The 26244-nt window shown below is 55.5% G+C and overlaps 2 protein-coding genes across 2 annotated transcripts; both read left to right on the forward strand.

Annotated features, from left to right (window-relative positions):
* The first annotated feature begins 302 nt into the window (after positions 1 to 302).
* Positions 303 to 22879, forward strand: LOC119094146 (transmembrane protein 33). Its single transcript, XM_037217221.1, has 6 exons — positions 303 to 432; positions 4537 to 4734; positions 17378 to 17627; positions 17979 to 18112; positions 20886 to 21036; positions 22823 to 22879. The coding sequence occupies exons 2-6, from the start codon at positions 4538 to 4540 to the stop codon at positions 22877 to 22879; spliced, it is 789 nt and encodes a 262-aa protein (XP_037073116.1). The 5' UTR covers positions 303 to 432; position 4537.
* Positions 22803 to 24201, forward strand: LOC119093666 (failed axon connections homolog). Its single transcript, XM_037216652.1, has one exon. The coding sequence runs from the start codon at positions 22896 to 22898 to the stop codon at positions 23856 to 23858; it is 963 nt and encodes a 320-aa protein (XP_037072547.1). The 5' UTR covers positions 22803 to 22895; the 3' UTR covers positions 23859 to 24201.
* The last annotated feature ends 2043 nt before the right edge of the window (positions 24202 to 26244 follow it).

Below are 26244 nucleotides of genomic sequence, written 5' to 3' on the forward strand. Positions count from 1 at the left end.
CAAATTGACCCCCAGCCAGAGTGAAGAGTGTCTAATCGGCCATCCAGGCACGGTTTACGAAAAAGTCATTTTGTTACTCATCACTTGCATTTTAACAATATCATTGGGACTTGACTGGCACCTTGCAACCTTTAGGTTTTTGCTTTGCTGTCAAAATTTTTGAATTGAAAAGAAACCTTGCTTTGTTTACTAGTTTGTACAACATAGGTAGGAAAAGCAAATGTTTTTTTTTCTTATTTTCTGCTGAGATAACTAACAGCTGACTGAATCGTTGGTTTTGTCGACAAAGCGTAGTTGTTTACCCTCAACTTTCGACTTGTCTTTGCGCGTACAGATGTCTTTAAATGTCCGGAAAATCATTAACAAAATTAGCTGTTAACATTACGTAAATATACCCAAATTGTCAACAACATAGTCGCTCCTTTTGAACAGGTAAGCCACTGGGGCATCGAAAGTAGGATGCAAGGGCGCGGGAATTATGGTCAAGTTGTGGGACGAACTTCAAAAGGCCAAATTGACCCACTTTCTTATCAAAAAAAGCCCATACAAGCCAGAATGGGTCCTATACAGGTCAGAATGGGCTCAAACAGGCCAGAATTCGCCATCTGCAGTCCGGCACGGGAGCATTACAGTTAATAGTTGGCGTTCTACAAGTCAGAATAGGCGATTCAAGTAGTTAATGGACCCTCTTCACATAAGCATGGGCCAATACAGTCAATAATGAGCCATCTACAGGTTAGCTGGGGTTACTAGGCACTACAGATCAGAATGGTATCTGTATGCGTCAGAAAAGGCCCTCGGTAGGCCAGAATTAGCTCTGTAAAGGCAACAATGAGTCATCTACAGGCCTGAACCAGTCCCTCTGCAGGCCAGAGCGGGGCCCTCATAGTCCATGATATGCCCTGCACGTGTCAGAATGGGCCCTCTGCAAGCCAGAATGAGCCCTCCACGGGCTAGAATGGGCTCTCTACAGGTCAGTATGACCCCCTACTGGCCACAATGAACCCATACATTCAAAAGAGGCCTCTCTTTTAGTCAGAACGGCCCCCTTCAGGTCAGAATAGCTCCTTACAAGGCAGAATGAGCTCTCCGCGGCCCATAATGGACCCTTTTCTGGTCGGAATGCCTCCCCCACCAGAATAACCCCCCGCAGTCGGTAATACGCGTGCACCAGGCCAGAGTGGGCCCCTTACAGGCCAGAATGGCCCTGCAGGTTAAAATTGATCATCTACAGTCCATGCTGATCATCTACAGGGTATAATGGGTCCTGTACAAGCCAGACTGGGCCCTCCGTAGGCCAGAATGGGCCTTCCACAGGCCATAATTATCCTCTGCAGTCAATAATGGTCCGTCTACAAATCAGAATGGGCCTCTTCGGGCCGAAATGGGCCCAAAATTGCACTCTTGGTCAGAATTGACACTTATTAGGCCAGAATGAGCTCTCGACAGGTCAGAATGGACTTTTACAAGGTTTCATAATCCCGTTACAGTTCAGAATGGGCCTTAACATGCCAGAATGAGCCCTCCACAGACCCTCCAAGTTGGGAAAGGCGCCGACCCCCACCATTCAAGTTGGGGAGGGGATGGGGGCGAACTACCCCCACTGTTTCCTCCCCCTCCTGGTTCTGCGCTCTTGCTCCATGACTGGTCAGTCGCCATTGAACACCTGGGAGCGCTTGCAGAGGCGCCGCCAGTGCTTGATTCCAGGGAGGCGTAGCCGCTCGACAGTGAAAGGGGGGGGGGGGGGCTCATAACCAGAGCAGGTTAATTTGTTGGAATAAAGCACGTCTACTGGGGAGAGACAAAAGTCCATGCCCCCAGAGCTTGATCGAAATTTAAACGTGTTTGGTACTTCACGCAATCGGTTTTCATCGTTTCACCGACGCTTCTGCGGATATCTTTTCGATCGATCCTTCGGATAATGTTCATAGTGATATTTGAACATCGTGCTCCGCTGTTTATGTTTAAGTGTTTTTGTACTAGTCCAGGGTAAAAGGCTGTGTGTTATTCGGAGACCATGCAAAGCATGTCTACTCAGCGCGCACTCTGCCTCCCCCCCCCCCCATCTTGTAATGCTATTTTGAGGTTAATTCTGTAGACTATACTTTATCACAAGAAGTGTGGGGGGAGGTGTGGAGAGGGGGGGGGGGGAGACGGGTTAAAATGCGGAACAAGGGTTGGACATACACCGAAATCCACAGGAAGCACTTGTTTCATTTTGACCCATTTTATTCCGAAAGCTGGGACAACAGCCCCCCCCCCCCTATCACAACTTAGAGGGAAACTAGGTAAATAACAGCTGAACTTCCATAACAGCAGTAGAGGTCAAGCCATCGAAGTACTTCATTGACTTCTACTGGCGGCTATGCCCTGTCCGGACTGCGCAAGGATCGGATAGCGCGGGAAGTATGAAATCGGGTACGTTCGTCAAGATTAACCCAAAGTCTGGCACGTTCGGCAAGATGATTGAAAACCACATGGAGAGAGTCCGATCACGCGCTGCACGGAGGGCCACCGTCGCGAGGCGGGCGCCGAACTGGGCGAGGGATCAGCGGTGCAGGAGAAGTTGAATCCCCTGTGCACTCAAGCTGGACAATACATTTTTTGTACCGAAGAATGTGTATAGCGCCATGCGACGCCATGCTTCGTGAGCTCCATAGGACTCCCCTACTTGTTGGAGACAGACAAACTATCACGGGGATGAACCTGAGCACTTCATAGCTGTCACATGCTGTCTGCGAGTCAGTGCGCGGTCAGTGTTATCATATGGACGATGTGAGTCACTCCATCCATCGAGAGTAGTGCGCAGTCAGTGTTATATGGATGATGTGAGTCACTCCATCCATCGAGGTAGTCACTCCATCCATCGAGAGTAGTGCGCAGTCAGTGTTATCATATGGACGATGTGAGTCTCTCCATCCTTCAAGATAGTCACTCCATCCATCGAAAGAAGTGCTCAGTTTTATCATATGGACGATGTGAGTCACCCCATCCATCGAGGAAGTCACTCCATCCATCGAGAGTAGTGCGCAGTCAGTCTTATCGTATGAACATTGTGAGTCACTCCATCCATCGAGGTAGTTTAAAAAGTTATTGTTTGGTCGGGAAAGCACTGATTACGCGCGCCCGTCTGGGGCCTGTCCTGAAAAAATAGGACAATAACAATCTGCAGCAGAGTTCGGCATTACCTGCAAAGGTTTTATAATGAAGCCCTTTCACGCAGGGTTGTGGTTTACTGAGACAGGGATCGTTGTTAAACAAAGGAGGCGTGCTTGTCTTTCTGAGAACAACCCATGTATCCCGTGGAGAAGCACACGTGCATGCTATTCCGAATCCTCACGCTCGGTGAACAAAGGGCTGCTCTGGCGGCCTGGAGCGACACAGTGCCTTCGGGGGATCACCGGGCCTGAGGATCCTCAACATGCGCTCGGGTGATCCCCTCGCCACCCCCGCTCGCTTGCGAAGGTTTTTACCAGAAAAGCTTTCGATCGATGCAACATAGCTTCGCCAAACTTTGGGTCGATGCAGGTCACCAATAACCGATGTTTTGGCGTGAAAAATTAGATACGCCTTACCCGGTTGCTGGTCTGTAGCTGTTCGCAGTCAGACCTTGTTGTCAGCGAAGGCATTTCTAGGGAAAACTTCCAAACTGGTGCAACATCGGAGTTTTGAGACTGTTTTAGACCGTTAGAGAATTGAACTGGATTATAGGAGCAGCGTCCAGGTCAAAGCGGTTTGAGTGAAGACGTTTGAAAGCACTTTGGACACCGATCTCGAGAATAGCCTTGTGTGACCTATATATATATATATATATATATATATATATATATATATATATATATATATATATTCGACAATATTTGACATTATTTGACAACATGTATTGAATTTGACCATATTTTTGGTCTTATCTACATTTTCTGGTTTCTTATGTTCCATGTGCCGATATTTGTCTGACCCGAATGTCACACCCTAAGGATCATATTATATATTCACACAGACGAGCTTTCGAAGAGGGCCACCTGCTTCATGAATCTGCTATCTAGCTCTCTTAATTTGTAATACCTCAGAGGGTTAAACTACCCGTCCCCCCCCCCCCCCCCACCCGAGCGCTTTGTATTCAACGGAACACCTGCGCGCGTGCTAAAAGTCATGAACCCAAAGCGACGTACGCGAATCCAGCACCACGGATACTGGTCGGTGCATGGTTAATCCCGCTACACGACGACCTGGCCGAGCAGGCCCAGGAAAAACCCACCAAAGCCAGGCTTGAACTCCGGCCCATTGTCAGAATTCGAAGGCATTCATGATTTGACTGCGGACGGAGGATCCGCCACCGGCACCGGCGCGTTCGTAAACTAACCGTGTCCCCAGACAGACTGCCACCTGCCACTCCCAGGTGGCAGTCTGTTCACATTTGTAATGTCTAGTTTCCGGGCATCTGAAGCATGTTCTGCCGAGCACGCCTGTCACTACGCTTGACACCGCGTCACGCGTGATGCAGACATCACCACGCAAATGTACTATTTATTTCAGCATGGCGTCAGCGGACGAACAGGAACCACCGCCCGATGATTTCGAGTTCGTGGACAGCGGAGGCGCGCCACCCGCCTCGAGCACCGGCCTGGCGGCACTGAAACAGCACGTGGCGCAAAACAAGACGGAGTTTGTCATGTGCTGCTCCAGGACACTCCAGATCATTGCTGCACTAGCATATGCACTACCCGCCTTCATGTAAGCCAACGACACTTTCGTCCGCTCTTGCCAAGACCCGTTGGTTGGGGGAAGGGGGTTGAACCATGTGCATTAGGGCGTGCCATCAGAAACAAAACCAAGTGAGACAATGAAATACTTTGGCGCTGGAATCCGCAAGTACACGGAATAGCAAACGCTTTTCCCAAAACCTAAATTAGTGAGGTGCGAGTCGATCGAAATATCGACGTAAACCGACATCCGGCGTTGCAGTCACCCAATGCTGGGCGTCGTCCGCCGCCGCAGGTAACGTCAAGCCATGGGCGGCAAGCGACACAAAATACCTTGCGTAAAGAAACGATACTACTGAGCGCTCCTTAAGCCGTCGTACCGGAATGTCCCGGTCTTAAGTCTAATATGTGGATCAGACATTGCCCCATTGATCGCCTTTTGGCAGAAACTTTATGTGCTGTTGAGTATGAACTCGTACGAATATGCTGGTTAGTATTGCTTTAAGCTCTCACTTCTCTAAGACAACTCACGTGATGCAAACAGAACTACGTTTAGGATGTGACTCAGAATATATTGTCTGGTGTACAACTTAATACATACGGTAAGTTTTGCAGCATGTACCACGTACGTAGAGGGGGGCGGGGGGAGGGGGGGGGGGCGGTAGGGTGACCCCATGCACATCTTGCTCCTTGCCGAGCCTGTGTAATCGATGCACCGGCCCAAACAGCGACTGCTCACAGACTGGAAACCTAAAACGCGTGTTGGCAGAGATCACACAGTAGCAGAAATACCTTCGCAGCTGGGCTCCACATATTGCCGAAGCTCCAGCTCCAGCCCCAGACGTCCTCGGCAGTGCGGCGCTGCGTCGCACTCCTAGTGTGAGCCAGATAGGGCAAGATGGCCAGCGGTGCCTGCACTTTGTTCCGCAGCACGCAGTCGCTGAGGTTTCGCAGTGCGGGCTGTGTGACTGGTACGTGCCAGGGAATCAGTTCGGTGTACATCACGGCCCCAAAGTTTACCGCTGAGATGACGAAGACCCTGGGCTGAAGAAGGCCCTCGATTTGCTGTTCACGAGCGGCGCGACGATCGGAATCGCCTGTTCGCGAACATGCGGTTTTCCTCTCACACCATGTCCAGCAGCAGCTGTTCCGGACAGACCCTAGCAAACGTTACGCTTGAGAACTGGCAGCGCCGTGACATATGTGTGCTGCGTCAGGTCGCGGAGCTGCGCGATGCTCCGGAACAAGTTGCGTAAGCCAAAGCCACAGCCGCTTTTTTGCCCGATGGCGGACCATACCGACACATAGTGGCTGACCACGCGCTGGACGAGGTTCTTGAGAGCGCTGCTAGAAGTCTCGGTAGAGCTGTGAGCTAGGAGCAGACCAGCGGCCAGTGTCAACCATTTGAAAACAAAAGCGAATATATTAGAGCAATTCGCTACGGACTGAGCATTAGATCATACACAAATTATTGCGCCTCTTAGGGTATGTAATTATGGTGCTATTCAGATTCCTCAAATGTGACGGAATACATATCAACAAATATGCTAGTCAGCATGAACCAGCCAGCCAATGATGCGGCATACTACGGCACACGGTATGATTAATAATAAGTAAATGCTCAACAGTGAGCACACGAAATATCGATTGATACTTGGACTTAAAACACTCATTGCTATAAACTCGAAGATAGTGCGTACTTACATTTACCTGAGATGGTTCGATGGTCCGATTCGCCGCTGGGCTGCCACGTTTCGGACAAAGCGTTTTCGAATGACGGAGGCCAGAAGGTACAGCAGCTGCTGGTTGGTGCTCAGCTGCTGAATCAGGTCGACCGGCAGGTTTGGCACGCGCCCCGACCTGGGATTGAGTGCCACAACGTCCCTCTCCCAAGCGTCTCCGGCACATATCTTGTTGATGGGTACAGAAAAAAATTCATCCCGTGGTCGTGCCGTCCAAGCTCAGCAGCAGATGGAGGAGGCGCAGCTCATTGCTACGCAGCTGGCAGATGAACCAGTGTACGGGTGACTCGATGGCCAGTCCAAACAACCGGAACACGTCGCCTGTTGTTTTGGTGTTGATGGCGGTGCCATCGCAGCGGAGCACATTGATGTGACCGTCGCACTGCGGGGTCACGGAGTGCAGCTCGTTGAACAAGTGCAGGGCGCGGCCGAACTCGGACGCAAAATGAGTCATCTAGCGGCTGACTGGCTCAGTGATGACAACCACCTGTTTTTCGATGGCATTCGTCTGGTCCGTGTGATTCATGTAGCTCCTGCCTTCGCGGACCGTCGGAGTAGAGGGTGGTCAAACCTGACTCGTGGATTATTCCAGCGTTTTGGCGAGCCGCCTCTTTTCTCCCTCTGTCTCCTGCGCAGCAGATCTCCTTAGGATCTACGACATTTGATTTCGAGTAGTCAGTCCATCTCTGCTGTCTTGTTGAAAGGCGATGATAGCAGCAGCGACCCGTTTCGGGCCACTGTAGCTGTCAACCGCCAGAGCGGTGGTAGTCAGATCGTTGACGTTATAATCTACAGTGGCAGTGGTCTCAACCGGAACGAACAAACGGCGTCGTCACCATCTTCCACCACCATCTTGTACGGAACCGCGAATGAATACATGAATCCGTGCTCTCAGCTGACTCCAGCGGTGAGACCACTTGGTCCCGGAGCAGGCTCGGGGTCAGCACTAGCAGCCAGCGCTGGCTTAGCAGGCGGAGCGGGCTCAGCAGTCGGCGGGGAAGGCGACTCAGGTTCAGCAGCATACACCGCCTCACTGGCGGCCGAGCCGCGACGCCCCTGGAGTTGTCTGGTCATCCTCGGCACCATGCGAGCCTCCGTAGTCACACTCGTATCCCGATCATATGACCCTAGGGTAAGATTCTGGTGCCTGCACTCGTCCTTCATGGCAACCTACTCCTGATGCACTGTGCAGGCAACTGGGCATGGAAAGCTGCACTGAGGCTTGCACTGGCATTTCGCGGACATCAAGAACTTTGTTGAATTTCGCGGTGGCGGCGTTGCTGTGTCACTCTCTTTTTTCTTTGATTTCTTGCTGATAGCTCTGCTGGGATGATATCAATCCCTCTCGACCAATTTCGTCCAGTATTTTAGATCATGAGTGGGGATCGTTTCGGTGGTCCACGGTACTCTGATTTCTACCGTCGCGGTCTTGAAGGTGGTATTAGTGAGATTCCTCTTCGATTCGCTCAGTTACTTGATGTAGCCCAAGGCTTTCTCGTAGTCGGCAGCTGGTGGCGGGACAGTAGAGCCGGGTGGTCTGTCATAAGATGTTTTGTGCGCGACCATTGTAGCCTTCGGCATGCTCATGCAAGTATTTGTTCGAAAGAAATGTTGCAGTACCGGCAAAACTAAACTAATAAGCCCATATCTCCGCGCAACAAGCACAAATTGCAGATCGACATCACAATGATGCGTTAGCAATAACAAACTTGAGCATAACCCGGTCCGCTTGGGCATTCTCATAGCCGCACAGCTTTTGGTTTTATCAAAAATTATTGTTCTTTACCAAATTGTTAGCTGAAAAGCTGTTTGGCAATGTTTTGCTGGTGCTGTTCATAATATTATTTCATTCTTAATTTGCCAAGTACCAGTCGTGTGGAAAGTGGTAGCTTTGAGGCTTGTTGTAGGATAAATCCAGTACGTAAAATAGGTGGCGCTAGTATCGAATGCGGTTTTCTGGGCCTGTCAAAGAAAAATTGATTTCGCCTCACGAATATCAACATCGGCGCGGTGTCACAGACCTGAAAGTTTAACATCAACGCGTGTGCCAAGGAAAAACTTTGCCTCAATTGATTCCAAAAGATTCACCCCTCGATGACACACCTCAATGTGCATGCAATATTTTGCACGCACAATGCTTCTTGTACGGTTGTTTTGCTGTTTCGTTTGTTGATGTCTTGTAGTTGGACGTACTTGTCCAGTAATCAAAGTTAAAAACATGGGCTGCAAGGTTGCAGGCAAGCGTTTAATTCAGTCCAAACGCACGACGTCATTGTGCCTGTACGTACAGGGCCAAGACCCTGTATGCACATGCGATGACAATGCAATACCTTCAACCGGTCTAAATGCAAAGCAAGCTGCGGATTGGTGTTTCTGTCGCTCCTAGATTGTGATAACGACTAGCTCGAAAAACAAGCAACGTCCCCACGCCGACACGCCCTGTGAAGCTTTCGACGCTGCAGTGTGTTGGAGCAAAGTTTCCTTGATTCGCCGGTATTAACATGCACAGCGTTTGAACCTCTAAGTAAGCAGGGGCCATCACAAGCAAGGGCCAGCACTGAAGTCACCGGCGTGTGCGGGAAGACAGAGAGAGAGAGAGCACGCCGCCGTGATGTTCCCGTGCGACGTGTGCCGGCAGCACTCAGAACACGGAGAGGTCTGGTCGTGGCACGGCCTCGGAGCCGCAGGCCACGATCGGGTTCTCCTCGTCAGGCCGTAGCATGGCCATCGGCTGCACACCGTCAAAGTCGCCGCCCACGTTGTCGCAGAGGAGGCGCGCCATGCTCGCCTTGCGCAGCTCCTGCAGCTGCGGCGCGCTGAAGCTACCCGCCTGACCGGCGTTGTCGTAGAAGAAGCGGTCGCCGTAGCGCAGGCGGAAGAAGGCGTCGCCGATGATGCACTGGAAGGTGGGGCCGACCTGTGCACCGTCGGCCTGCCGCTCCAGCAGCCCGCCCACGTAAAGGTCGACGTCCTGCAGGCTGTTGTAAACGGCGCGAAGGCCATCCACGGCGTACGGCTCCATCAGCGACTCCAGGTCGGCCCACTCCGCCACCGCCCGGCCCTGACACAGCGTAGCCACGGAGGCGTAGCCGGGCAACGCGTGGTCGCGGCCACGCTGCACACTGAGGGCCGGCAGGTCGAGCGCGCCAAACAGGCGGCCGTGCACACCCTCGTCGAAGCTGGAATCTGTCCGTTCTGCCGGCTGGTCGATCAAGCCGCGCGCCAACCGCACAAACTGCTCGCGCTGCGTGAGTAGGGCCGGGTCGAACTGGCTGGCCACCAGGTCGACTGTCTCCTTCGCGCCGGAGCGCTGCACCAGCCGCATCATGTCCTGCACCTTGCTGTGGCCGAAGCGGAAGGCGGCGGTGGCGAACTCGACGGACACGCTGGCGTCCAGCTGGTCGCTGTACAGGCCCGAGTGGCCGGCGTCGCGCGGCAGCAGCCCGTGCTCCTGGCTGTACTTGAAGCCGAGTGCCAGCGGCACGAACTCGCTGTAGGTGATATGCTGCAGCTCGCCGACCACGACGCGGCGCGCCTCCTGGAAGAGGCGCTCGTCGTTCCAGCCCGGGTGCCGCGCCGTCAGCGCCGCCGCCACGCGGTTGTGCTCGCGCAGCCAGAGCGTGTGCAGCAGTGCCACTGGCGGTTGCTCGTTGGCGCGCCGGCTGCCGGCGTCGAAGCACGTGCAGCCGCGGCAGCCGGCGTCGCATGACTGGTCGGTCGGCTCGGGCGTCGGCGAAGCGGCGTCGGACCGGGCCGCGGTCGCGTCGGCGGCACGAGGCCGAGTGCTCGCACTCGAAGTCGCGCCCGCGCGCGGCGGCGTTAATTGGCGGGACGGCGTACCGGAGGACCGCAGGCGCTGGAAGGGCAGCGCGTTGGAGCTCAAGGTGCGGCTGATTTGAGATGCTGGGGTCCTCTGAGAGGCGACAGGGGGGCGGCGACGCTGGAAGTTGTTCGCTTGTTCCCGTGTGGGGAAATCGTCCTCAATTCTGCGATCGGTGGTTGCGCCTTCTTGCCCTCGAACTGAGAAATTGTTTTCAAAAGTGCGATCAAAGCCACGGTCATCAAACGTATTCACTTAGAAAATGTGCAGGAAAACCGTTTCCCAAATCTACTGTCCGTAAAAGCGTTTTCCTTGCCCTCGAGCAAAGAAGTCATTTTCTGATATGCGATCATTCAAAGCGAACTCGTTCTCTTGAAGATGTGGAGGTAGATCGTTCTCAAATCTGTGGTCACTGAACAAGTTGTCTTGCCTGCGTGGGGCAAAGTCGTTCTCAAATCCACGACTCGTAAACCCACTCCTCTGTGCAGATGAGCCGTTGTCTTGCCCGCGTTTATTTACGTTAAAACGAAACGCGGTGCCGTCGCTCCGCGGAGGGGAAAGGACCCTGCTCGGAAACCCATCGTCCGCTCGCCCTGAACGGCGACGGCGCCGGCCCGGACGGGCCCTGACGGCTGAAGTGCACGTTGGAGACGGCAGCCGGCGCGCCGGCTGGGCTGCGCCGGCGCCGCTCGCCAGGCTCGCGGCCGGCGGCGCGCGGCGGCAGCAGGCCGCCGTTGTGGCGCAGCCTGCCGCCGCTGAGCTCGCGCAGACGGCGCGTATCGGCCGCGGCGGCGCCGTACACCGCCGAGCCGTCCAGGTAGCCGGAGACGAGCGAGAGCGGCGCCGCTGGCCGCGGCAGGCAGTGCGGCTCGGCGGCCGGCAGCGAGCGTGCCAGGCTGAGGCAGCGGCGGCCGGCCGCGCCGTACGTCGGGTCGTCGGCGGCCACGGCGATCGGCAGGCAGTGCGGGTGCAGCGCGCCGCCGCCGGCGCAGCAGTCGAGCGGCGTGTGCCCGTCCAGCCGGAACACGGCCGTCTGCTGCAGGTCGTGCGACAGAAACTTCGCCAAACACGGCGAAGCTGAGCGCTAGCCGCGCCTCCTCCACGTCGACGACTGGCAGCAGGCGCGCCGAAATGGCGCGCGCCGAGCGCAGGCGGGAGCCGTCGCCGGCGCGCTCGCGCGGGCTAAACACGCCGTCCTCGTGCGTGCTGGCCAGCAGTCGACGCAGGCCGGAGCGGCCGCGGCCCCGCCACGGAACCTGCAGCGGCCACCGGCGGTATCAGTCAGGCACGGTCGGCAGATGGCTCACCAGACCTGTCACAAGTTCGCAGGCGCAGGGCGGGGGGGGGGGGGGGGGCGGTGTCGTGCCAAGATTCCCAGATACGGTCGACGGAGATGAGCGTGGCGCAATGACTAGAATTCGAGGCCGCCCGGATCAGTTCTCATCCCACGGTCCTCACATAACGGTACAACGCTGCGTGGGACCTCGCACTCACCTTCAGGTTGTTGCACGCGCCGTCGGCGGTGCGAAAGCGCGTCTGCCTGTCGCAGACGACGTTCGCCTCCGGGTCGCAGCCGGGCACGCGGCGCTGCACGGGCCGGCGACGCGGCGCTGCCGTCGAGCTGTTCAACGCCTGGCGCGTGACCATGAGGTGGCGCAGTGCCAGCCGGCCAGACCGTTGGGTGTCGTCGTCCGACAGGTAGTGCAGCGCCTGCACGTGCTCGGCCGAGCCGGGCGCCACCGGCGCGCCGTCACTCAGCTGCAGCTCCATCCGCACGAGCGCGTCCAGCTGGCGCACCGCCGGCGCCAGCGCCGAGGCGGCGCTGGCCGGCAGCGCCAGCGGCGCCAGCGCCGGCGTCTCGGCCAGGGGCGACAGCGCGACCGCCGGCGCCGGCTCGCCGGCTCTGACCGCTTCAGCGATGCCAACACCGATGGAGCCGTCGGCGAAGGTGCAGAGGGTGGGCCCACCGCCGGCGAGGGCCCGGAGGGTGGGCCCACCGCCGGCGAGGGCGCGGGCGGCGGCGCCCGCCATGGAGGCGAACGGCACGCAGGCTGCGGCTGCCGCCAGCGGCGCGCTGGGGCCGCGCGACTGGGCACCGGCCCGGGGCAGCAGGGGGCTCAGATCGCGTCGGGGCGTGCCGGCCGGTCGGGTCAGCGGCTCGGCTTGGCCGCGGACGAGCCCGGCCAGCAGGAGCAGCAGACACATCTGCCGAGTACCGCAGCTCCCAGACGAGGTCCACCGCACTGCCTAAGAACGACACGGTGACGGATGCTGTCAGGCTCTCACGCTACCAGCGATATTACGTTTTATGTTCTATAGCTGCCATATCTTTTTTTCTTCTGCATTCATGAAATCTTGAGAATCCGTAAGGGTTCAGCAGGCTTTAAATGAACGCTATGAAGGTTTGGGAACGGGTTCTCCACTTCGAATGTACTTTTTCTGCGCATTTCGTCCACATCTGATTATCTCAGCAGATCATCATGTGCCCTTCAAAACCGGCTTTCACACTGCTTCGGTGAGCCGTAAGGTTTTAATAAAAGACACGCCTACTGAGTTTTGGCAAATGTGTCTCGCGACCTGCCAACACGGATATTTTCTGCTCTGGGTACACGAAAGATATTTTGAAAGCGGTACAGCATGTTGTGTGGGTGTGCCCGCAACACTTCAGATTTCGATGTTATTCAGGGCCTCTACATGCCCTGTCCTCACAAATGACTTTGGTCATAAGCGTAGACATGTCATTTAGGCGTGAGGGCTGGCAGGGACAGATCCAGGAGAGAGTACTGGGCCATTCCCCCCTTGGGCCCCAACGAGGCTCGTTGGCTCCGAAGTGACCCTATAGCCGGCCGAACGGAAGTAGTTTTTCAGCACCGAACGCAACACAGTTGGGCGTCTTTGAGCTTCCAGGCAACCAAGATCAGTGGCAAGAACAGTTGCAGAGCAATCGGAAGTGAGCGGCCCACGAGTTGACAATAATTCTTCAGTGATTGAGAAGGGCTGTAATTGGGAGATTTTAAGGCTCATTCCGCTGTCCAGGGCCCTATGCTGCTTCCGGGGACCCAATGTTTCCAGCTGCAGAGTCAATCCGATCGTTAAGAAGCCTTTTACCTTTTTTAACTTTTTTGTCCTTAATTTCTTTGCATTTGCCCGTAGAACCCTGCGCTGTCGCTGGGCCTCTTCTTGTTAGCGTGTCGGGCACTCCTGTAAATCAGGGGCCTTCCACGGGCACTTCCCATTTGCCTGAAAGGTTCTTTACGGCATAGCCAGGGTTCTTATGTATCAACTTGCCGGGGTATTCTTGATCGCTCAGGGGCTATTCACGTCGAGCTCGGCTTACTTTTTACTGGGTTCTGGGTGCTTCGTATTTTAATGGAGAGCCCTGCGATCCTGTTGTGGTCGTATCTGGTAGCCTACTCGGGCACACTGGATCGTTCGGGGCCTTCTGCATTAGGTCCTAGGTACTTCGTGTTTGAATAGATAGCCCTACAATCTTGTTGTATTCTTATCTGATAACCTACTCAGGCACACTTGGTCGCTCGGGGGCCCTCTACATTGGGTCTTGGGTACTTCGTATTTGAATGGAGAGCCCTGCAATCTTGTTGTGGTCCCATCTGTTAACTTGCTCGAATACACCGATTGTTCGGGGGCACTCCACACTAGGTCTTGGATGCTTCTTGCATGGGCCCTACGCTCTTGTCGGGGTCTTGTCTGATAACCTACCCGGGCACGCTCGATCGTTTGAGGCCCCTGCACATTGAGTCTTTGGTACTTTCTGTTTTAATGGAGGACCCTACGCTGTTGCCAGGGCCTTATCTGGCTGCTGCTCTGGCGAACTCGGTCGTTCAGGGGCCCTGTACATTATGTCGTGAGTATTTCTCCTTTGAATGGAGGGCCTGCGCTCTTGTTGGGGGCCCCATCTGCTAACCTACTCAGGCACGATGGATCATTCCGGGGCCCTCCATATTGTGTCTTGGGTACATCTTATGTGAATGTATGGCCCAATATTCTGTCAGGGCCCCATCTATTAAGCTGTTCGGGCCAGTGACGGACTCAGAATGAGGGGGGGGGGGGGCACGGGACCATGCCCCCTTTGTGACCCTAGGGAGTCCATAACCGAGGCTTCGAGGTGGCCCATAACCGATCGAAGGGACGCAGTTCTCTCATACAAACCGTAACAAAATTGGACGTCTTTGGGACTCCAGACAACCAAGAAGAGTTGCAAGCGAAAGTAAAGCCTGTGCCCGTGAGCGGACGTCATTTTTTTGGCCGATTGAGAGAACAGTGATTGGGGAAAATTGTGGGGTTCATTGCGTTGTCCAGAGGCGTTTCGCTGTCGCCGGGGCCCTATGTATCCACTTGCCGGTTCAATCCGGCCACTAACGAGACTTCCACGTCACCATGATCTCTTTGTATTTTCTCGTAGGCCCCGACACTGCTGTTGGAGTGCTATCTGATACCTTGCTTGGATACTCTTGATCGAGCAGAAGCCCTCCCAGATTCTTCCCATTTGCCCGAGAGACTATACGCGCTTGCCCCACATTTTGACCCCATGTGCTAGCGTGTACTCAGTTACTCAGGGGCCCTTCATATTAGTCTCGGATTCTTTCGACTTGCTTAGAGGCTTTGTGCTGTTGCTGGGGCGCATATAAGGTAATGCACCGAGATACTCGATGCCCAGGTGCCCTCTTCTTTAATCGAGGGCTTTTGCCTCTGATCTCATTTGCGAAGGATTTTTCAATCCTATCGAGGCTCTTTCTGCTAGTCTGCTCGTGCACTCTTAATCAAAAGTGTCCGGGCAGGTTAACAAAAAAAACCCGATAGACGTGAAGAGTCCTCCGCAAATGAGATCAAACGGAAAGGGCCCTCGATCAAAGAAGAGGGGCCTGAGCATCGGGCTTCTCGGTACCTTAGCATGTATGAGCCCCAGCAACAGCACAAGGCACTTCGAGCAAGCAGAAAGAACCCAAGACTAATATGAAAGGCTCTTGAGCAGCTGAGTGTACCCTGACATATCGGGCCCCAAAAGCGTATGGAGCCTTTCTGACGATTGGAAAGAATCGGTGGAAAAGCCCGTAATTGACAAGAGTGCTCTGGCACGCTATCAGGAAGGGCCCAGCAACAGCGCAGGGCCCTCTGAGAAAATGCAAAGAAATCAAGGGCAACGTAGAGGCCTCCTTAACGATCGAAATGACCCTGCAAGTGAGCACATGGGCCCCCCGGAAACAGCATAAGGTCGCTAGACAATTTAATGAGGCTTACATTCCAAATTCAGAACTTTTTCAATCATTGCATTTTTCTACTTCACGTGGGTCCCTCACCTTCGCTTGCAACTATCCTCGGTCGCCTGGAAATCCATAGACGTTTGTTTTTTTTGGTTGCCCAAAAAATGCACCTTTTCGGCCGGCTATGGGCCCCCTTGGAGCCAATGAGCCCCTTCGGGGTCATGGGCCCCAAAGGGGTCATGGCCCCGTAGCTCTCCCCCTCTGGATCCACCCGTGGATGGGCCTATTATTGTGATCACGACAGACCCTTCACTCGCTATAGTTATTATAGACGCTCCTTAGACTCAGCGGTTGGCTTGTGGAGTGATAAACAGGCCCGGAGGCGCCACTGATCACGGCTTGGCATCTGGCGCTCAAGAGAAGCCAAACATATATCCTGGCCGGGTACTCAAGCGTAAAACATCGTGTGAAACAAGCGATGAGGCAGACCACCAAACGAATAAGATCGGGTAAAATGTCATGACCCTCGAGGTCCTGTTCCCCAAAAGATGTACCCAAGGCTCATTAGAGAGTCCAGAGCGGTCGTCAATATGCCCGATGCCCCGACCCCAAGAGGCCAGCTTCGCTGAGGTCACGCAGCCGTGCGTCCACGTCTCACCGTCCGGGTAGCGGGCTTCATGGCGGCTGCTGGCTGCTGCGGTCGGTTTGTTCCTGACGGCTGCGAGCTGCGGTCGGTTCGTCCCTGACTCCGACCTGCCGGCGACTGGCCGGTCCGTTCTCCCCGACCGTCTCGTCTCTGGTGTGGCGTCGTGACGATGACACGGCGCGCATGGCCGGGCCCGGCAGATACCTGCACGCCATTTTTGCTGGGTGTGCAGAGACGGCCGGTCGGGTGAGCCGTCGCGCGTTCCTAGGCGGCTGAGAACCCAGGGCCTGGCTGCTAATCCAGGCGCTCTCGCTGTCGTGTGCAGACATCGGCTGCTGCGAGGGGGGGGGGGGAGGGGGCACGGCTCCCAGCGCGTCTGTCCGTTAGCTTCCGGCGCGTTGTACTTAACTGTTTGTAGTTTAACGTTTGTGTGCGGCATCGCAGGGATGCGCGTAATGATGTGGCAGCCAATAACGCGCGACTCAGCCATCAGCCGGATCTTCGTATTGGAGCCAGTGGCAGGCAACACCACGAGTGTCCAGGCCTCCTTATCAGAATCCCATGTCTCTGATAACGCCCCGGTAGCCCGATCAGAGCACCACTGGTGTCGAGCCGTCCGTGTCGAACGCTCCGTGTTGAACCGGTCGTGTCGACTCGGTCTTTTCGAACCTTTTGTGTCGAATCGGCCGTGTTGAACCGTTCGTGTCGAACCGGTGATGTCGGGCCGGTCGTGTTGAACTGTTTGTGTCGAACCGGTGATGTCGGGCCGGTCGTGTTGAACCGTTCGTGTCGAACCGGTGATGTCGGGCCGGTCGTGTTGAACCGTTCGTGTCGAGCCGGTGATGTCGGGCCGGTCGTGTTGAATCGTTCGTGTCGAACCGGTGATGTCGGGCCGGTCGTGTTGAACCGTTCGTGTCGAACCGGTGATGTCGGGCCGGCCGTGTTGAACCGTTCGTGTCGAACCGGTGATGTCGGGCCGGTCGTGTTGAACCGTTCGTGTCGAACCGGTGATGTCGGGCCGGTCGTGTTGAACCGTTCGTGTCGAACCGGTGATGTCAAACAGGTCGTGTCGAGCCGTTCGACTTCATTTGTCATTCGAACTGTTCTGGCTCTGTTCGGACCACCACCGCATGCCACCGATGTTGACACGAGCCGCAACATCCCGTGATCGGTGACGTCATGGCGTCGGCACCGATGCGTCTCGCCTGACCGGGCGGCGCATGACCGGGCACCCTGCGCGGCAGACCGGCGCGCGCGGCGTACGTGGGCGCGCTGGCCGGCGCACTGCTGACGTCGGCGCTGCGCCTGCGCCTGCGCCTGCCGCCGGCGCGGCTCAGCCGCGAGTTCGCCGCTGCCGTTCTGCTGGAGGACGCCACCCATTACATGCTGTACGCTCTGCTGTTCCTGTACCCGCCGCCGCTGGGGCCCGTGCTCGTGCCCACCACGCTGCTCGGCTTCCTGCACTCGCACACCTACCTGCTGCAGCTGCTGGACGTGAGAGGTTCGGGGGAGGGGGCGCTTCCGATTCAGGGACCAGCCGCGACCCGGGTAACTGGCATTGGGGTGTGGGGACTCTGTGTCGGCTTGCGTCATTGTTACGGCATATGGTGGCTCTTCTTCCCTCCGGTGTCCTGAGTTGCTTGAATTGGCCGTTCGGTTCTCAACGGCACAGTCGGCCAAAGTCTCGGCCAATCTCGGCCAATCTCGCTGTCAATCTCGACCAATCTCGGCCAATCTCGTCGTCAGTCGTGATGACTGTCTAACCGCGTCCAAGTCAACACTGCGGTAGTCCCGCCCGACCGGCCTGACCTGATCATCTTGACTTGTGCTCCGCCCCGCCGCCAGACGCTGGGACCCGGCCGTGGCGGCCCGGCGCGCTTCCTGCTCTCACAGGTGGAGCAGCGGTCGCACGCGATCCTCACGGTCGTAGCGCTCACCGAGATCATTCTGCTACCCTACTGCATCACTCTGTTGTTCGCGTGAGTGTAGCTATGCCACCCGGTGCTTGAGGCGAGGCAGCGGCATGCCCTAAGTCTTAGTATCGTAATGTCCCCGGTTTGTGCCGCGGGACGTGAACCATGCTGTTCGTGGGTAGGGTGCAGCCGTCTTCGTTGTAAAAAGCTGGATGAGTGATACCAATGGCATTCGCTGTGGAAACAAGCTCCGTCGCCGTCACTGGTTTTTAGTTTGCCGGCCTACACCAATCTCCGGAGCGCTAGGAAGTTCTGCGGCTTTGCTTACCATTCATATGCAAGTGTGGCTGGTCAGAGTTTTTTCTTAATCGGCCTGGTGGAGGTAACGGAGTAGCCAAGGTTTTTTTAGAAAAAGAATTCTCGGTGAAACCCCAGGACTATTTACGTGTAATCATAGCAATGGGCAGTACCGCTTCAGCAACGTCAGGACAAAGTGTGGATCTCAATTTCAACTATCTTCGAGTCCAGTTTACGTAAACTGCGCTAGCAATCGTGACAACAACCGTGCGCATCTCTACTGGTGCAAATAAAAAAAAACAACTTGTGGTTGCCTCGGCGGGCAACGGCCTGCTACCGAGAAGTTGGTTGATTGAAGTTTGAACCAGTGGATCACATGATACTTCCACAGTAGTATCACATGGATCATGTGATACTTCCATTTCCATAGCCAAAATGCGCCTCGAGAAGAGCCTCTGCGGTAAACGCCAGAAGGAAGAAATGGCACTAAGTTTCGTTGAAGTCGCGAGATAAAAGCTTCCTGTTCGCGTATCTTTTTCACTAAACGTATTGTTTCAAGCTTTCGCAGCTTTTATTACGCAAACCTTTTGACACCTTAATGTGTTGCAAATATTACAGAACATGCAAGTAGGAAAAACCAGCGCAAATGTAATGTATTTCCTTCATAGTGGTGAGCATAAATTCAAATAAGATTTCTTCCGCAGGGCCGGCTGCTTCAAATAGAAATTCTGAGGTATTCAGAAGGATTTCGAGACAACTGGCCGTAGTTATCAAACTGTACGCGTCTGATGTAACAAGCGAGAAGTACAAAAAGGATGGGATAATCTCTGAGGCTCTGCATGAAGGGCAGCAGACGCCAATTCGTGCGGTGCACTCATATTTTGGTGCAAATAGACATCGCTGATTCATTGACATACTTATATGTCATGCATGCCATACGCCATGGGTGTGTAGGCTTATCTCGCGACAGAGGTACACTGGGGTACTGGCAGCGCAATATATAAGTTCGTAAATTGGTTGGTTCATCATATATGTAGCGTTTTTATCAACAGAAGTAAAAAACGGTGTGCTTTTACTATATAAATAATTTTCATCTTAAAATAAATAACATAACGACTTCATTCTTAGGCACCCAAACCGTTGAAATTACCAAACGTGAAATTAACCACTTTCCAAACTCACATCACGGGGAGAAACCGCACCCAGATGTCGTCGTCCGGCCGTGGTAGCGACGTCAGATCACGCCGCCCGGCCGTGGTAGCGACGTCAGATCACGCCGCCCGGCCGTGGTAGCGACGTCAGATCACGCCGCCCGGCCGTGGCAGCAACGTCAGATCACGCCGCCCGGCCGTGGTAGCGACGTCAGATCACGCCGCCCGGCCGTGGCAGCAACGTCAGATCACGCCGCCCGGCCGTGGTAGCGACGTCAGATCACGCCGCCCGGCCGTGGTAGCAACGTCAGATCACGCCGCCCGGCCGTGGTAGCAACGTCAGCTCACGCCGCCCGGCCGTGGTAGCGACGTCAGATCACGCCGCCCGGCCGTGGTAGCAATGTCAGATCACGCCGCCCGACTGTGGTAGCAACGCCAGATCACGCCGACCGGCCGTGGTAGCGAGGTCAGATCACGCCGCCCGACCGTGGTAGCAACGCCAGATCACGCCGCCCGGCCGTGGTAGCAACGTCAGATCACGCCGCCCAGCCGTGGTAGCAACGTCAGATCACGCCGCCCGGCTGTGGAAGCGAGGTCAGATCACGCCGCCCGGCCGTGGTAGCGAGGTCAGAGCACGTTGCTGGACAGAGGAGAGAACAGACCGTTTATCTGAAAAAGCAGAGCCGGCCACACGCGCTCAACCGCAAACCATGGGCCCGCCTTTTTGGGGGGCTTTTTAAGGACCGATGCCAAATCTCGATAAACACCACATGCCAACGTGAAACCCTCTGCATGGTGTATACAAACATATGCACCCGTGCGCCCGATTACTACGTCAGGGAACCTCCAACTGCAAAGACGCATGAAGGAGAGCCTTCCAATGCATTTCAAGTACCCGCTTGCGTGTGCTCCAAACGTGTCTGACACCACCAAACAAGATGCGCATTGGCAACCGTAAGCGTGGCAGCCCGCGGGGAGGGGGGGGGGTTGCAAGCGGCGATGACCTCCGCCATATTTCGGAGAAGTTTAAGATTAACGTATTCGTAAGATGAGCGAAGGATGCAATTTGAGACAAGATATGGATCACACGTTTTGGACGCTCCCACGCCTTCTTAATAGCCCCCACGAATATTTGCAGCCCGCTGATCCTTCACCTTGCAAATTATTCTTCTGTTGTACATATGCGTGTCGCGACATAACTACAACTGAGCATTAAAGCATAGCGAATGTGCTAATTAAGTGCGCCGGAGGCATTCAGGTTCCTGAAGGCACACAGATTGTGCTTTTGCGGTCATTCAGACGTCACTGATACTGTCCTCCTGTCGGTCGTTTGCCGCGTGCCGTCGTTGCCTCGCCGCCGCCAGTGAGCTGACGGCTGTGTAATCGTGCAGCGGGCGCAGCTGGGTGCCGGTGCCCTTCGTCTACTATCGGTTCCTGACGCTGCGCTTCTCGTCCCGGCGCAACCCGCACACGCGCGCGCTCTTCTCGGCGGCGCGACGGGCGGCAGAGGCGACCGCCGACAGCACCACCTGTCCGGCGCCGGTGGCCGCCGTCGTCCGCCGCGGCGTGGCGCTGGTGTCGGCGCTGCGTCCCAGCATGGCGCCGCCGGCCGGGTAGCCTCGCGCCGGCCGCCGCCCGCGGTCGCCGACGCTGGGGCGCCGCTCAGGCGTCCGGAGGTCTCGACGAGGCTGGCCGGCCGGACGCTGTCTGACGGCCAGAGCTTGGGTGGGTTGGGGTCGAGCGCGCGTGTGGCTGTGATAAGAAATTCGTTGGTGTAAAACTTTAACGCGCGGTGCCCACCTAGTGCCCTATCCTTTATTTTTGCCGTCGTCGGTGATCAGTGTTTTCAAATCGGGTTGTTTGCCTTGACGACTCTTGTTTCAAAGATAGATATTTTCAATATACTTGAGACTCAGACGTTTTGCACTGTTGAAGGAGAAGATGTCGAAAATTCGAAGAGGTGATGCGACCATGGGACGACGATTCGACCGATACGACGGGCCGCCAGTGCCTCAGCGGGAGCATCTTGTCACGATTTGACCGGTGTGGAATCACTAATGAGTCATTACTAATCCACTGTTGGTAGTGTTATCTTATCGGATTGCTTGGCGAATACCACCAGCTCCACCATTTTGCGACTCACACGTGTGCCACTGTTGAGCGAAACATGGGGTACGCTTCTCTGGGCCAACCCGTGCTTCTCGAAGGCTGTCCATATTGCAGCCAATTGCTGTTAATCCCATTCCAGGTGTGAAGTCAAAAAGTTGTCAAACATTTGGAAACCGGCTTAACATGAGTGAGTTAGCGGGATTTAAACATATTTAGGCGCCAACAGAATACGAGATGTTATTTTGATGCTATCACATGAGCAGGATGCTATGAATTAGAGTGCATCTAGTTTGTATTTAGCTTGCCACTGTTAATGTATTTTTCGGTGTTTATTGTTAATGTGTTTTTGTGCGATGTTTCTTGTTAATGTTATTTCAGGGTGTTTATGCATGTCTGGTGCAATAATCCTTTTTGGCTAATATGTATGGAAGGGGCTCAGATGATCATGGGGGAGGCCCAGATGAACATTGGGGGTGTGGGGAGGGGGCTGAGGCCCCCGAACGTGTACGAAGTAACGTCCCTGGTTAGCGGGCGCCCAGCCACCGTCATTAAATTACAAACAGGCAAAGTCGCATGTTCTGGTTACTACCTCGCTAAGTGAAAAAACAGCCCCTTTCCAGAACTACACCCCCTGCCTTTTTTGAGGTGTCGAGCCTTGCACGGGTAGAAACACCTTGTCTAGCCCGGTGCCCCTACCCTACCAAGACTCGGACTGCGCCAATGGTCAGCTATCACGCGACTGCCGCGTCTTGGCCATAATGACCGCCATTCCAGCCCTTCCCACGCCTTGGCCCGGAGCCAGAATCCGTGCGTGCGGGAACAACGGTGCGCCTCTGCCACGCCTCTGAAGACTGGAGCCGCGCTGACTTGAGGAGGGGATGGGGGGCCCGTGATGCGCCGCCCGGGGCGCGGTGCACTGTCGCAAGGTGGGCTGGAGCCGCGCCGGCTCCGGGAGGGGAGGGGAGCCTGTGATGCGCCGCCCTGGGCGCGGTGCACTGTCGCAAGGTAGGATGACCGCGCGCTTTCAGGCCGGCTCCTTACATCACGGGGATCACACAGTGGCGGCGGCGTCGTCCGAGCGGCTCCACCGCGCGGCGCCATCTGTTTGCCGCCCGAGCTCCGCGTCTGGCTGCGCTTCTGCGCGGCTGCAGTTCAAGGTCACGGCGATCGACCGCGGCGGCAGTTGGCGGCGTCTGGGCGGTCGTCGGTGTGTGTGTAGGCGCTCTCGGGTGTGGTCGGCGCGGGCGCGGCGCTGCAGGAGTTCAGCTGTGAGTAACCCGTTGACGGACGCGATGCACGGACCACCGTCGAGCGCTGGCAACTTCGGACCGCCGTTCCGCGGCGGGCCGTCGTTCCAAGGCGGGCCGCCGTGCCACGGCGGGTTGCGCCGCTCGTGCTGGGAGGCGCTCGACGGACCGACCGGTCGCCGGCTGGTGCAGCTGGCGGCCGGCGCCGTCGCCGTCGGGCTCGGCCTCAAGCTGTACAGCCGGTACAAGCGGCAACAGCGGCGCCAGCGGTGGCAACAGGAGGGCAAGGACGTGGTGGTGCTGCACACGTTCCCGCGCGCCACCTCCTGTCCCAACATGTCGCCGTTCGCGCTCAAGATCGAGACGTACTGCCGCATGGCTGGCATCGCGTACGTCATCGACACGGAGGAGCCGATGGGCTCCAAGAACAAGTCGCCCTGGATCACCATCAACGGGGAGGAAGTGCAGGACTCTGAGCTGATTCTCGACTACCTGGAGAAACACTTCAACCGGCCGTTGGTGGCGACCGCCAAGCTTTCGCCCGAGCAGCACGCCACAGGTCGCCTGGTGCAGGTCATGCTGGATGAGCACGCCATGGGCTGTATGGCCATGAAGCGGTACATCATCGACCGCATGGAGTACGTGCGCACGATCGTACCGGAGAAGATGAAGCGCATGGTGACCGTATATCGCATCTTTTTCTCTGCCTCCATGAAGAAGGCCATGTACATAAAGGGCGTGGGCCGCTTCACTGAGCAGGAGGTGCTGTTCTTCCTCTACCGCGACCTGCAGGCGCTGGCAGACATCCTGGGCAAGAAGCCGTTCCTGCTGGGCTCCGAGGCGACCGCGTACGACGCGGCAGCTTTCGCCAGTCTGACGCAGGCGCTGTGCGCCACGGCGCCCGAGGTGGAGCTGCAGGTGCGTCAGAAGCATGACAACCTCGTCCAGTACTTCGACCGGATGAAGGCGAAGTTCTGGTCCGACTGGGACCAGCTGTGCGAGAAGTAGGCGAGCGGACGCGGTAGACCGTGTAGTGATGTGTTGCCTACGGCTGCTTGTAGAGCTTGTGTTGTCATCCAGCCTTGGGAATCGGCCACTTGCATCTTATTCTTTTAGTAGTTGTGCTTTTCGCGGCGCGTGATGCGTGTTCTCCGGCTTGGGACAAGTACTCCGCATATGTTCAACACGCTGATGCGAAATTTGAAACTAACCGGTCGCAAGGCGAGACGGGTGCTGGTTGTTGGGTGATGTCGGCAGCGCCAGCACGTGCAAGGGGGTGTCACGTTGTTCCTGGAAAGGGGTGTTTGTTTTTGCACTATTGACACTCGAATACACGTGATGGATGAACAAACTTCTGTACTAAGTGTGCAGAGGCGAACGTTTCGTCACATCTGAACGCACGCTACCACAGTCTAACGACCACGCTGCCTGTCTCGTGCTTCCAGCAGCTGTCTGTTTCGTTCTACGGGTTGCAACACTACACGGTGTGTGCCGTGCATCTGGCAGCCCATGACTTCTGCTGCAGCTAGACAATGATTCTGACATGGTCAAAACCCCTATGGCATGCGCGCTCACTCGGGGACATCATGACGTCGGTCCGGCCAACTGTGCTATGGTGTGGCATGCAGTCGTCGCCCTTTGCGCTGCTCAGGGCATTTTAAGCCACGTTTTCGAGGGTCCAGAAAAGTCACTGCTCGAGTGTCAAGGACTGCCTTGCACAGAGCTTGTAGGTGCTGTATGCGCAGGAGCCGTGTGGACAAGAGACCACTGCCTCAACCACCTGTCTTGTGCAGGGTCTGTTTGTGTCGTATCCGCAGGAACGGAGTGGACAAGAAAGCACTGCCTCAACCGCCTTTCGTGAAGTTGAATGTGATCATGCTGCTGCATGGCAGCATCTGCTTGGGGATTGGTTTTGCTCCAGCCTCCTGGCCAATGGGTGGCGTCTGAGGTGACGTGGCCGTGGGAAAACTAGTGAAAACATGGAAGAACAGAGCAGAACAGAAATTTTAGCATGGGACAAGAAACATCGTAGATGTTTTGGCTTAGAATATCAGATTCAGAATATTTGGCACCCCGTAAATAGTAGCAGGAAGTAGATATGTAGAAAGCAGTAGTGGTGTAAATGTATGGTAAGAGAGTGATAGAGATTGCTTAGTGCAAGTGGGGGCTATGTTCAGCACTTTCCCAAGTAGGATAGGGTGGGGCAAAACGACTCCTAGTTTTGTTTAAAACATGCCTTTAGATTGAGGTGCGTAATCGGGCCAACTGAAGTATCAGTGGATGTGTACGTCCAATTGTTTATGTCCAATAAACATAACATACACCGGTAAAAAACACCGCTCCCTTGCCGTTCCCTGTTGCCTGATGCTGTCCACCCCACACACCGCAAAGGACTTTGATGCCTCGGTCTCTCTAATATTTTTTTCGCGATGTTTTGTATGCCCATGTAGGGAGCGCAAAGCTCAGGACGTAGGTAAAGTCGCAGTCTTTAGCAAGGTTCAAAACGTCACTCAAGTCGCTACTGGTCACAGGACGCAAAAACTGGCACTCCGTAGCCAGAAAAACAAACTTTGGCACAACAGTGCCCACACGTGGCTCTTGAGCTTTCCCTCTACTACCGACGTATGTCACACACATGACATCTGTCTTTGGTTGATATTCGTGCATGGCCCAGACGCTCATTTTAAGTATTTCGTGCACTGAGTCCAGGATTTGCGACGCAGGCAAACGTGGCACCTGGTGTGCACGTGGCCTTGCTTCTCTCCCACCATCACGTTACCTTTTTCCCGCGTCGCAGTCTTCTGCGCCACTTTTGCCCCTCTCCCCTGTCCCTAGCCTTTTGCCTTGGCTTTTTGACCTGCAGCGACCCTTTTGTATGGCGAAGAGGATACCACAGCGCCCTTTTCCCTTGGCCTTGTGCGCTTGCGTTTTGGAGTCCCTGGCAACGGGGACAGGTTGTGAACGATTCTGAACGCCTCTAGGACCTGCCAAAGGCTCGTTATGCTTTTTCAGAGCTGGCCATTGTTTAAGACCTCATTGTCCGTGCGGGTGGAGTCGGCTCCGACTCTGCACCATATTCTGCTCCGCCGTCCGTAGCGTTCCGAGCACGCTGTCACCGTCCCTGCCCGACTCCACATCCGGTGCCAACTCCTGGGTCATCGCCGATCCCATGAAGTTGTGGTCAAAAACACTTCGGAATTCGACGTCAACAGGCCGCTGACGCTGAAACGTTTGGGAGCCTTTTCGGGGGCAGTTACACGGTTGAAGGTGGTGACAAAAATAGCACCCATCTCGTACTGCGCCGCTTGCTCGCCAGGGTTTGAGATGGATGAGTTTTTATCCCGACGTTGTGAGCTTTTCGACTAAGAGGCGCCTTCGACAAATTGCCTCTTAC

The sequence above is a fragment of the Pollicipes pollicipes genome, unplaced genomic scaffold, assembly GCF_011947565.3.
Source record: "Pollicipes pollicipes isolate AB1234 unplaced genomic scaffold, Ppol_2.1 Scaffold_4002;HRSCAF=4701_pilon_pilon_pilon, whole genome shotgun sequence".
NCBI lineage: Eukaryota > Metazoa > Arthropoda > Thecostraca > Pollicipedomorpha > Pollicipedidae > Pollicipes > Pollicipes pollicipes.

What these genes read in the sequence shown, in the direction of transcription:
- LOC119094146 (XM_037217221.1), top strand. Translation starts at nt 4,538, where the DNA reads ATGGCGTCAGCGGACGAACAGGAACCACCGCCCGATGATTTCGAGTTC. An exon ending in TGCATCACTCTGTTGTTCGC is followed by an intron (nt 18,113 to 20,885) that starts GTGAGTGTAGCT and finishes GTAATCGTGCAG; the next exon opens with CGGGCGCAGCTGGGTGCCGG. An exon ending in GCACCACCTGTCCGGCGCCG is followed by an intron (nt 21,037 to 22,822) that starts GTGGCCGCCGTC and finishes GTGTGTGTGTAG; the next exon opens with GCGCTCTCGGGTGTGGTCGG.
- LOC119093666 (XM_037216652.1), top strand. Translation starts at nt 22,896, where the DNA reads ATGCACGGACCACCGTCGAGCGCTGGCAACTTCGGACCGCCGTTCCGC.